This window comes from Leopardus geoffroyi, chromosome C1 (assembly GCF_018350155.1).
Source record: "Leopardus geoffroyi isolate Oge1 chromosome C1, O.geoffroyi_Oge1_pat1.0, whole genome shotgun sequence".
Classification (NCBI taxonomy): Eukaryota; Metazoa; Chordata; class Mammalia; order Carnivora; family Felidae; genus Leopardus; species Leopardus geoffroyi.
In genome coordinates, this window is record NC_059328.1 from 34,260,539 (window position 1) to 34,272,115 (window position 11,577).

Here is an 11,577-nt window from a genome sequence, read left to right on the forward strand (position 1 = left end):
CGTGAAGTAGGTGGCAGGGCTCGGGCTTATGGCTGAACAATGAGGAGGGGGTTCCGGGTGGCAACTGGGCCTGTGGGTCTGGACCTCCACACCACCGTCCGCCTGAAACCACGGACGTGGGAGGAGGTGCCAAGCGGCCTGCAGTGACCAAAGCCGGAGAACGGAAGGGGGGGGCAGCCAGTAGGAGGTGAAATGTTGAGAAACGATGAATGAAGAGTAGCCAGGGAGATTAAGAAGGAGCAGCCAAGGAGGAAGGGTATGGGAAGAGTGGAGTGTCCCTGAAGCCAAGGCCGGGGATGGCTGTGCACCCAGGAGGACCACTGGCTTCGGCAGTTGGGACTGTGGAGAGAGAGAGCATGGTGGCCGAGTCCTGGGGGCAGAAGCATCTCAGTTGGTTGAGGAGCAGTGAATGGGGAATGGGCAGGTGGAGAGACCCCTTCCAGAGGCCAGGGTGTGATGGATAGGATGGACAGGACCACAGCAGGAGAGGAAAGAGGTGTGGCTTGAAGAGGGATTTTTCTTTTAACCGATATGGAAATTGTTTACCGGTGATGATCCATCGATGCAGGGGTAAAGGGTGCTCAGCTGTGGGACAAGAACCCAGAAGCTGGCTTCAGGCCCCTGGCCCAAGTGGGAGGGGTGTGACGTAGCCCAGGGGAGCAGTGTGGCCATGCCTCCCTGCGTTCAGGTCAGCAGAGGACAGGAGGCGGGTAAAGCCAGTCTAAAGGGAACACACTGCTGGGTTCTAGGCTGGTGGGCTCAGTTTTCTCCACAATGAGAAGAAAGTGGTCAGAACAGCAGGGAAGGCATGGCCTGGGTGTGGGCACTGAGCAGATATGCCCAGGAGGACTGCTGAGCAGCTAGGAGCCCATGGCCCTGATCCTGAGTCACTGTGGCTGCAGAGATCTGGGAGGAAAGGAGGGATAAAGACGAAGTGTGTAGATGTGGTAAAGGCCAAGTGCAGAGGATGAGGGCGTTCAGAAGGGACTGTGGAATGGGGCCGGCCATGAGCCCCCAGAGACGCGGAGCTCAAGGAAATGGGGCTGCCAGTGGGGAGAGGCATCTCTGTGGACACGGTGGTCCCCAGAGTGTTGAGAGAACCAGGAATCAGAAGGGACAGAGGGACCAGGGGCATGGCAAGTTTTCTTAGTGTTTTTTGTTTTTTGTTTTTTTTTTTACTTGAGTGAACTTTTTTTTTCCTCCTATAATTTAGTCTTTATTCTGAAAAGTTTTCAGACCCACAGAATATATAGTTGTTTCCTGCACCTCCTCGTGCAGACTTACCCTGTCATTTCTGGCCATACATGCCTCATCTCTCAATATGAAAGCAGCACGCTCCCCTTTCGCCTCCCCATCTGAAAATAGCCAAGGTCAAGTTTTGATACCAGTGGGGATGAGGGTTGGTTGGATAGGATTCAGTCTTAAAAAGGGGCCCCCAAGGCTGTCCAGACCCCCGGGTGTTGGGAGCGCTCTGCTCTGGGTGGGAGATGGGCCTGTGTCCCCGGGAGGCAGCAGGGGCCCGTGGTGGGGCCTGCCCACCCCCCTCAGCCCCTCCACGTGTCCCCTGTAACCAGAGAAGGTCGATGGGCTCTCTTCTCGTGCCCCGCTATCTTTTGTGTTTTCTTTCTCTGCAGGTTCCAGTGTCCCCAGTTGCCCGAATATCTCAAGTTAGTTTTCCAAGTTCCGGGGGCTACTCTGGCTTCTGTGTGTTTCCTTCAACTTTTTCTCACCCCGTCGCCTCCACCGTCCTTCCTTAGATTCTTTCCCTTCTCTCCTCTCTTCTTCTCCCCTTCTCCACCTCTCTCCCCAGCTCCCTGCAGTCCTGTCTTCCCTACCTCTGGCCCCGGCCCTGTCTCTCTGCCTCTGTAGCCTCCAGTCCCAGTCTGACCCCCTTCTGGGTGCCTCTCCTGTCTCCACATCTCCCTCCTCATCTCTGCTTCTCTCTCTAGATTCTTCTGGGTCATTCTGCCATGTCTCTGTACTTTGCGTCCACTCCATCCACACGCTCAGTGTGGAGACGATGACGTCACCCAGTCTCCCACAGTGACTGGCGCCAGTGAGGGGCAGGAGGGCTGTGCACAAGCGGGGCCTGTGGGGCAGGTGTGCGGCTGCGCCACCCCCCAACCTGGGCTTCCAGCCCCAGCCCAGGAGGAAGGATGCCTGGCATCCCTGAGAACCCGCCGGGCAAGGCCCTGGTGCCCCCACTCAGCGCTGTGTCCCGCACACATGCCCTGCGCACATGCCCACACGTGCTCTCAGCACACACACTTCCTCTGTCCTCTCCCACCTTCTGGCCGCCGTGTGCTCCACCATCCTGTCGCCGCATGTGCTGCCGTCTCCATGCCACCAGTGCCGAGTGCTCCATGGTCACACATGTTCACGTGTGCACATACATGGATTGGGGCTGTCTCTACCACCCCGCACAGGCCTCACGCTGACTCTGCCTTTATGTGCCTCCGCCCCCAGGTATGCGAGACCACCCGCCCATCCCCATCACTGACCTGGCAGATAACATTGAGCGCCTCAAAGCCAACGATGGCCTCAAGTTCTCCCAGGAGTATGAGGTGAGACGTCCGTACCCCCTGCCATGTGCCTGCTCCAGGCCTAGCCCCGTGCCAGCTCCTGCCCTGCCTCGGGTCCCAGCTGTGGGTGGGCGGCTCCAGGCTTCCCCAGAGTACAGATTGGAGGGATCAGCAGTGGCAAGTAGGGAATTCAGCTCTTCGGGTGCCAGGCCTGGCTGAGGCCCTTTTAAGCACCCTAAGTCTGGACACTCAGACACGTGCCCACATGCTAACGGAAGCAGACAGAGGGTCACGCGCGCGCGCGCGCACACACACACACACACACGTAGTAATAACTCATTTACCAAGAGCTTACCTCAGGCCAGACCAGACTGGGCAATTTGCATGTGCCCTCTCATCCTGTCTTCCTCGAAGTATGAAATGGTACCGTTATTATCCCATCTTATAGATGAGGAAGCTGAAGCTCAGAGAAGGGAAGTGACTTGCCCGAGGTCAAGTAGCTGATGTGTAGTGGAGCTGGCAGTCAGACCCAGGCCTGCCTGACAGCTTGTGTCCTGCTCACGCACACCCTCACGTGTGTTCTCAGAGCCGCACAGGTCACAGAGTGGACAGTTGGGTGACTCGAGGCTCGCTGCTCAGGCTGCACAAACCTTCCTGCTCACAGCCGTCCACATACTCTGTTCACTCTGGTTCACTCTGTTCACTCCTAGCTGCTGGGGCCCCGACTTCAGCTTCTGGGGTCTGAGGGCTTCCAGGCAGCCCAGCTGGTCGGGGGCTGGGGGAAGGATTTGCTAGAGAAGGAGACAATAAAGGAGAGCCTCCCCTCCTCTAAGGAGCACAGACAGAGGTGTCGTTCTGCCTCGTCGGCTCCTGTCCCGCTGTTGCCCCTGCTCCTAGCACAGGCCTGGCCCAGGACTCACCCTCGATCAATGATGAATGGATAGGTGATTGATGGGCTGGCTCAGCCCAGCCGGCAAGTCTGCTCCCTCTAGTCAGACGTCCGCCCTCGGCTGTGCGTGGTACCCTGGGGTCCCAGGATTCCCCTTCTGAGGGCTGTGGGCCAGGTTTCCACAGAGGAAATTGAGCTTGGCAGGCAAATTGATGAACGTGTCTGCTGCGAGGAGAGCATACCGCCTCTACCTGTAGAGCACCCACTGCAGCCTGCTTTGCGATAAGTCCCTGCTGCAAAGGTAACAAGATTGATGAATCATGCTCCCTGTTCTTGACCTGGCCAGGAGGGCCTTCCATAGTCTCTGCCCACACTCATCCAGTCCCGTGTCCCACACCGGCCCTTCCTTGCCACGAGACTCTGCATCTCACTGTCTAGGCTCACGGTGTTCCCCCTCGCGCCTTCTGCCCACTTCTCAAGTGTGAGCTTTCCCTCCTCCTCCAGGAAGCCTTCTCTGCCTGCCTAGGCCTGCTGTGGGCTTTCCCTCAGCCCAAATCCCATAGCCCTGTCACCTTTGTCGGTCAGTCAGTCTGTCAGTCATCACGCGCTGTCGAGCACTTACCCGTGCTGAATACTGGGAACATGGATACAAATGCCTCAGGCAGCTCAACCTGTGGGGGAGACAAGCTCAGACAGATAGTCAACATTGAATATGACAGTGTACCCTAGTATTAAATATGACAGAATGTGCAGAGAAAGTAGGCTGACGGCACCGAGGCAGGCTGAGGAGTGAGGTGGGCAAGAATGTCTCAAAGAAACAGTGCCTGCTGTCGTGTGGAGAGTGGTAGGCTGGCGCCAAAACATGGCGGGCATCATAGGCTCTGCTGGGAACTTTGGATCGTATCCTTCTGTACAAGGGGGATAATAATAGAGCCTGCTTCATAGGAGGCTTACGTGAGGGAATACGTGCAAAGTGCTTAGAACAGTGCCAGGCACACGGTGAGTTCTCACGGAGACTCAGCTGTTACGGTCATTATCATCTGTGGTGATTTGGAGCCGTGGAAGGCATTGGAGCAGGAAATGGATAATCAGATCTGCATTTTCTGAGAATTGTTCTGGCTCCAGGACAGAGTAAGTCAGAGTGGGGCAGAAGCAAAGAGGGAAATACCCGAGTCTAGGCTGCAGTGGCCTGGCTGAGGCCAGTGGCAGCAGGTGGAAGAGAGCCACGGGGGCGGGGAAGCACAAAGGCACAGTGACTGAGGGGACAGGCACGGAGGGGTTTTTGAGGATGGCTTGAGGGTTCTGGCCACGGTTTGGGGGTAAAGGGGTGAAGGTGCCTTTGACCGAGATGGTGTTCCAGTGGCAGAGCCGGGCATAGAGGGAAGCTGATGAACTCCGCTTGGCAAGGGTTGAGATGGCAGGGCCTGGGGGACCCCCAGGTGGCTGCTGGCCACTCACTTCAGCTCGGGAGCTCGGGGAGCCCAGGCTGCAGCCGGGGTAGTGGGCAGCTCCAGATTGTGCGTGCAAGATCCCACGGGCAAAGGAGGGCCCCCCGCAAGGTTTCAGAGTGCAAAGGCCTGGGAGTGAACCCCGGAGGAGCACTGTGCCCTGCCTGCAGGAAGGAGAGCTGGACAGGGTGGTGCGGCAGGTGCCCAGAGGCCCCAACGATGTCGGGGACTGCATGGCTGGCTACCATTGCTCTCTCTTGGTCTGTACTCATTTCATTAGTTGGGTGCAGGGCTCGAGGGACATTCCCCTGCCTCTGCCCCACCCCGACCACTCTACCAGGCAAGGGGATTTGGTGCCATGGTCAGAAGGGCCTCTGTTCATCACCTACCTGACAGGTGGCGTGGTAGCCTCTGAGCTCCACAGCTGGGGGCACGGAGCTGGTTGTGGCCTAGGAGCAAAAGCAGCATGTGGCCACCACCTGGCAGGCTGGGTCTTGGGGGCAGTAGGGAGACCTCAGCTCTTACCCTGCTCTACCTGCCTCCTCCACTTCCTACAGTCCATTGACCCTGGACAGCAGTTCACATGGGAGAATTCAAACCTGGAGGTGAACAAGCCCAAGAACCGCTACGCAAATGTCATCGCCTACGACCACTCACGGGTCATCCTTACCTCCATCGATGGTGAGCCAAGGGCAGCGCCCCCTCCCATCCCCTTGCTCTCCTCCTTGCTGGCTGGGGTGACATTCCATCCTGTACGAGAGGCCCGTGAGTCCCGGGGGTGCACCAGGGGATGGTGGGTTGGACGGGGGGCTCTGGGATAATGCTCTCCCATGTCCCTTCGTGCCCATAGGTGTCCCAGGGAGTGACTATATCAACGCCAACTACATCGATGGCTACCGCAAACAGAATGCCTACATTGCCACACAGGGCCCACTGCCTGAGACCATGGGCGATTTCTGGCGGATGGTGTGGGAACAGCGCACGGCCACTGTGGTCATGATGACACGGCTGGAGGAGAAGTCCCGGGTAGGACGGTGCAGGGGCCTGCCAGGAGGTGGGGTGGGAACCACCCAGCCACCAGGTGACTTCAGACACCTTTTTCTGTCTCTGTCCAAAGTTCCTCAAGGAACGCACCAAGTGCTGTTGTCTTCTCGGAGTGTTCCCATGTCCCCTAGCTGCTGGGTATTCCTGGGGTATGGCGTGTTCCCTAGTCACCAGCAGGTTCCTAGGATATTAACATGTTGTACCAGATGCTGTCATTTTCCAAGAATGTTAATATGTTCCCCAGTTGCTAGCATGTTCCCGAGATGTTCACATGTTCCCCAGATGCTGGAGTGTTCCTGGGGCATTAACACATCTCCTAAGTTAATTAGTGCAAAGAGCTGTTGTTATCTGCTTTTGCACTGCAAAGCATTGACTGGAACGTAAAATTTACAGAGCTTGAAAATGGCGCATAAACCTTATGGGTAAATTTGGCAGAAAATGTGCCTGGTGTGATCTGGTCATGAATAAATAATTTTCAATTACGGCCCTCATTCTCCCAGCTCGGGTAGGGATGGCATTGTAGCACGAGAACCTGATACGGTTTGGTGAGAGGGTGGCACAATAGATCTGAGAGAGACCTCCCACCCTTCTTTGCCCCTGGAGCCCCTGCCAGTCTGAGCCTTTGGGCAACTCTGAGCACCCTTGCACCTGCCCCGCTTGTCCCCCTGTAGGTGAAGTGCGACCAGTACTGGCCAGCCCGGGGCACCGAGACCTACGGCCTCATTCAGGTGTCCCTGCTGGACACAGTGGAGCTGGCCACATACACCGTACGCACCTTTGCACTCCACAAGGTATGGCCCTGCCCTGGTACTCGTCCCCCACCCGGGCCCTACCAGGACAGCAGCGTGAGCTAAGCGTGCTGGGGACGGGCGAGCGGGAACTCAGTGCTGGAAGCCGGGGCTTAGAGGTGTGTGAGTGCCCCGTGGCAGCCAAGGCTGTGGGTGGGATGAATGGAAAGAGCGCCTCGAGCTCCTTCACTCCGCCCCGCATGGCTTCTGAGTCCGGTGAGAGCAGCAGGTCTGGCCTCAGCATACTCCCCCTGTCACATCACCTGCCCCCACTTTTCTCCCCAGAGTGGCTCCAGTGAGAAGCGGGAGCTGCGTCAGTTCCAATTCATGGCCTGGCCAGACCACGGGGTTCCCGAGTACCCAACCCCCATCCTGGCCTTCCTGCGGCGGGTCAAGGCCTGCAACCCACTCGATGCAGGGCCCATGGTGGTGCACTGCAGGTGAGGGGGTAGAGTGCCACCAGAGGGGTGGGGTGGGAGGTGGGGTGGACTTCTGCCCCAAGCCGAGCCCGTGTCCTGCAGCGCGGGCGTGGGCCGCACGGGCTGCTTCATCGTTATCGATGCCATGCTGGAGCGGATGAAACATGAGAAGACGGTCGACATCTATGGCCATGTGACATGCATGCGATCGCAGCGGAACTATATGGTGCAGACAGAGGACCAGTATGTGTTCATCCACGAGGCGCTGCTGGAAGCCGCCACGTGCGGACACACGGAGGTGCCTGCCCGCAGCCTGTATGCCCACATCCAGAAGCTGGGCCAAGTGCCTCCCGGGGAGAGTGTGACCGCTATGGAGCTCGAGTTCAAGGTGGGCGTGGGGGCCTGGACTGGGTCATGGGGATGATCTCCCCAGAAGGCCAGGCCTGACCAGCCCCTTCCTCTGTCTAGTTGCTGGCCAGCTCCAAGGCCCACACATCCCGCTTCATTAGCGCCAACCTCCCCTGCAACAAGTTCAAGAACCGCCTGGTGAACATCATGCCCTATGAATTGACCCGCGTGTGTCTGCAGCCCATCCGTGGTGTGGAAGGCTCTGACTACATCAATGCCAGCTTCTTGGATGGCTATAGGTCAGCATGCCCGTGACTGCACACCATGACCCACGGGTGCGCAGGCAGGCCTGCAGCTGGCTAGCTGGAGGCCCAGCAGAGTAGGGCCAGCCCAGAAGATCAGAGTGGGCTTCCTGGAGGAGGGGTAGTCAATCTGGGCAGGGCTTCAAGGGACCAGACAGTCTGAGGGAGACTCGAGGAGCGGCAGCCCCTCCGGCATGTCCGGTCTTGTGTCCACTGCAGACAGCAGAAGGCCTACATCGCCACGCAGGGGCCTCTGGCAGAGAGCACCGAGGACTTCTGGCGCATGTTATGGGAGCACAACTCCACCATCATCGTCATGCTGACGAGGCTTCGGGAGATGGGCAGGGTGAGCCCACCACCCTACCCCCACCCCAGGGCCCTTGCCATACCTGGGAGCACACCGGCCACGTCTTCACCCCTCCCTCCTTTCACACCCAGACCCTCGGACCCCTTCCTCACCACCCGAGGTGCCCTACCTCAGAGTTCTCTGAAACCCAGAGCTCTCCTCCCCGACTCCTCCCTGCCTGATCATGGGGGCTGGGTCCTTTGTCCACAGGAGAAATGCCACCAGTATTGGCCAGCAGAGCGCTCTGCTCGCTACCAGTACTTTGTTGTTGACCCAATGGCTGAGTACAACATGCCCCAGTATATCCTGCGTGAGTTCAAGGTCACGGACGCCCGGGTAAGTGTGGAGAGGGGAGCGTGTACCTTTGCGTCAAAGCATGTCTACAACATTTCCCGAGCACACGTGGGGTGGTGGCTGCCTGCACGGCACCCTGGCTCAGGCTGCAGGAGTCTGAGGCGAGGGCACAGGTGTGTGTGAATGCATTTCCCAGGGTGGCTTCAGGTATCGTGATTTCACGGGTACACACCCTGTGTCATTGTCCTGCCCACCTGGCCTGGTGGGGCTGCAGCGTGGGGCACAAGTGACGGATTTGTTCCCTACCCGCCTCTCCCAGGATGGGCAGTCGAGGACGATCCGGCAGTTCCAGTTCACAGACTGGCCCGAGCAGGGCGTGCCCAAGACGGGTGAGGGCTTCATTGACTTCATCGGGCAGGTGCACAAGACCAAGGAGCAGTTCGGGCAGGACGGGCCCATCACGGTGCATTGCAGGTCGGGCTGACCCCGTAGAGGGCTGGGGGAGGGGGTGACTGTGGGCCTCGTGGGCAGGATCCCTGATCCAGTGCTGTCCCTGAGCAGTGCCGGTGTGGGCCGCACTGGGGTGTTCATCACTCTGAGCATCGTCCTGGAGCGGATGCGCTATGAGGGCGTGGTTGACATGTTCCAGACCGTGAAGACCCTACGCACACAGCGCCCAGCCATGGTGCAGACGGAGGTAGGCGGGCCCACTGGCCGGTGCACAGGCCAGGCTCCTCACATGTACACGCCGCCAGCATTTACCGTTATCTGCTCGGCCCGAGGTGCCGGAGTAGGATGAGTGGAACATGCTTCTCATTCAGCAGCTCTGCACTGAGCACTAGCAGAGTGCCGGGTTTCTGGCGAGGGTTGGACCAGAGTCCTTATGGAGTGCATGCTCTAGGAGCAGATAAACTTGATGGAGGTGGCTGTGGGGGCTGGGGGAGCAGGTAAGTATGCGGCACCAGGGGAGAGAGATGAGCCTTCGGAGGCTCCTCCAGGCTCTCTGGACATGGCTTGGGGCAGATGTCTGGGTCTAGCACCTGCTTGTGGCCCACCAGCTACAGTGTGAGTGCCCTTGGCAGCGTGTCGGGAGTCTCCACTCATACCAGTCCCCTGTTCTGGCAGGACCAGTACCAGCTGTGCTATCGTGCGGCCCTGGAGTACCTTGGCAGCTTTGACCACTATGCAACGTAACTACCGCTCCCCTCTCCTCCGCCGCCCCTGCCTGGGGCTCCGGAGGGGACTCAGCTCCTCTGAGCCATACCGACCATCGTCTAGCCCTCCTGCACGGATACTGTTGCTGGCAGAGCACAGCCCACTGGGGTCACAGCGTTTCAGGAACATTGCCACACCAAATGGAGAGCCCAGACCACCCCTGGGAGACTGGGTGGGCCGGTAGGCAGGTGCCGTGGCCCGTCTCTGTCCACCAGGCCCGCCCAGAGCCTGCTTCGAGCTCTCTTGTTGCGCTGCCGCCGCGTTTCTCATGCTTCTTTTCATGGGGTGGGGATGGGGACAAAGTCTCCTTTTTTTATACGTTAAGTGGGGTAGACTGAGGGATTCTAGCCTCTTCCCTCTGATTTTCCTTTTGCAAATCCTTAACTGCAGAATGGGCCGCTGTGGGGGTTGGGGTTCAGTTTGTTTTCTTTTTTGAGTTCGTTTTGGATCTTCTTTCTGTATGAGTCTTGCTGCTGAAGGACAGAACATGCCTTCCTCTGCGTGGAGCTGGGGCCACCGGCCTAAGTGCAGGCCCAGCCGTGGGCCTGGGAGGCATCACTGGTCCAGCTGCTCTTCCGGCCGTTCAGACAAGATCCTGTTTCAGCCAAATGCAGGGAAACACAGTTCTTTTTTTGAGTTTTGTTTTGTTTTTCCTTCAGAGCCTTATTTTAGGCCCCACAGACAGTGGTGGGCGGGGAGGAGATAGGAAACACTCATCCCCAGTTGTCTATTCCCGTGTGTGTGTGTAACATTCACAGCCCAGAACCACAGACGTGTCTCGGGGAGCCTGGCAAGGCGTTCCTCATCACCATCGTGTTTGCAAAGGTTAAAAAAAAAAAACACAAAGAAAAAAAAAAAAAAATCCAAAAAAAACCCAAAAAAAAAAACCCACCAAGAAAAACACAGAGTCATCCCCCTGGCCTCTGCTTCAAAACCCCAAGAGGGGAGGCAGCTCTGTGTTTTGGGCTTCCCAGGGGAGCTGCCAGACTGACCTCTGGGCCCACAGAGCCTTGCTCTTGTCCCCAGCATTGCGGGTACGGCGTGGTGTTGGTAAGCTGTGGATCTGGCCGTGGGGCCAAGGTGACTGGCACAGGTCAGGGTGTGTACCACGCCCCGCACACCTCAGGGCCGAGCAGGGGCACAGCTGGCCCTTCAGGTCCAGGCCAGTGGGCCTGGTAGCACATGTCTGTCCTCAGAGCAGGGCCAGATGATTTCTCTCCCTGGTTTGCAGCTGTTTTCAAAGCCCCCGAGAATCGCTCTTTTCCACTCCTTCAAGATGCCCTCCTAAACCAATGTGGCAAGACTACTGGACTTCTCTCAATGGTACTATACTCGATCCTTATTATCTTGGCTTGCTGAGGGGCAGGGAGAGGGCCTCTTCCTCTGGGCAGCACTATCTAGGTAGGTAAGTGGGGGCGGGGAAGGGTGCATAGCTGTTTTAGCTGAGGGATATGGAGCACATGTCCCCAGATCTAGCTAGGCTCAGTCAAGATCAACAATCCAGGGTTGGTAATGTTGGATGAAACATTCATTTTTACCTTGTGGATGCTAGTGCTGTAGAGTCCACTGTTGTACACAGTCTGTTTTCTATTTGTTAAGAAAACTACAGCATCATTGCATAATTCTTGATGGTAATAAATTTGAATAATCAGATTTCTTACAAACCGGGCCTCCGTCTCAGCTCTTTCTGGAACCGAAGAGTGGGCTCTGTGAGTTCAATACCTAGGGGTATTGGAGATACCTGGAGATTTCCTGCTCCTAAGGAGACAGTGAGGCTGTCCTGAGTATTTGCGGCAGTCGGGCTCCCAGCGTGGCTGCCCACTTTCAGAAAGGAACGTTACAAACCCTGAAAACCAGACGCCAGTGTGTGTCAAGGGCACCCCACATGGGACCCAGCTCCCCAGGCAGACAGCAGACCCTTTGCCTCTGCTCACCCTCAGGATGTTCTGGGCCATCATGTTG

General features: G+C 57.6%; 1 protein-coding gene across 32 annotated transcripts in view; it reads left to right on the forward strand.

The window, feature by feature from the left end:
* PTPRF (protein tyrosine phosphatase receptor type F) overlaps positions 1–11,279 on the forward strand; it is an 88,082-nt gene extending 76,803 nt beyond the window's left edge. For 23 of the 32 annotated variants that reach the window (XM_045476982.1, XM_045477003.1, XM_045477014.1 and 20 more), the window contains 13 exons: positions 1,635–1,667; positions 2,467–2,564; positions 5,417–5,540; positions 5,710–5,885; positions 6,575–6,694; positions 6,977–7,131; positions 7,213–7,498; positions 7,579–7,757; positions 7,980–8,106; positions 8,317–8,442; positions 8,720–8,874; positions 8,962–9,097; positions 9,526–11,279. In XM_045476982.1, coding sequence (XP_045332938.1) covers positions 1,635–1,667; positions 2,467–2,564; positions 5,417–5,540; positions 5,710–5,885; positions 6,575–6,694; positions 6,977–7,131; positions 7,213–7,498; positions 7,579–7,757; positions 7,980–8,106; positions 8,317–8,442; positions 8,720–8,874; positions 8,962–9,097; positions 9,526–9,594 — 1,784 coding nt within the window. In that variant the 3' untranslated portion in view covers positions 9,595–11,279. The remainder of the gene's footprint in view (positions 1–1,634; positions 1,668–2,466; positions 2,565–5,416; positions 5,541–5,709; positions 5,886–6,574; positions 6,695–6,976; positions 7,132–7,212; positions 7,499–7,578; positions 7,758–7,979; positions 8,107–8,316; positions 8,443–8,719; positions 8,875–8,961; positions 9,098–9,525) is intronic. The other 9 variants (XM_045477007.1, XM_045476996.1, XM_045476999.1 and 6 more) reach the window with 1 other exon arrangement.
* Positions 11,280–11,577: the final 298 nt, after the last annotated feature.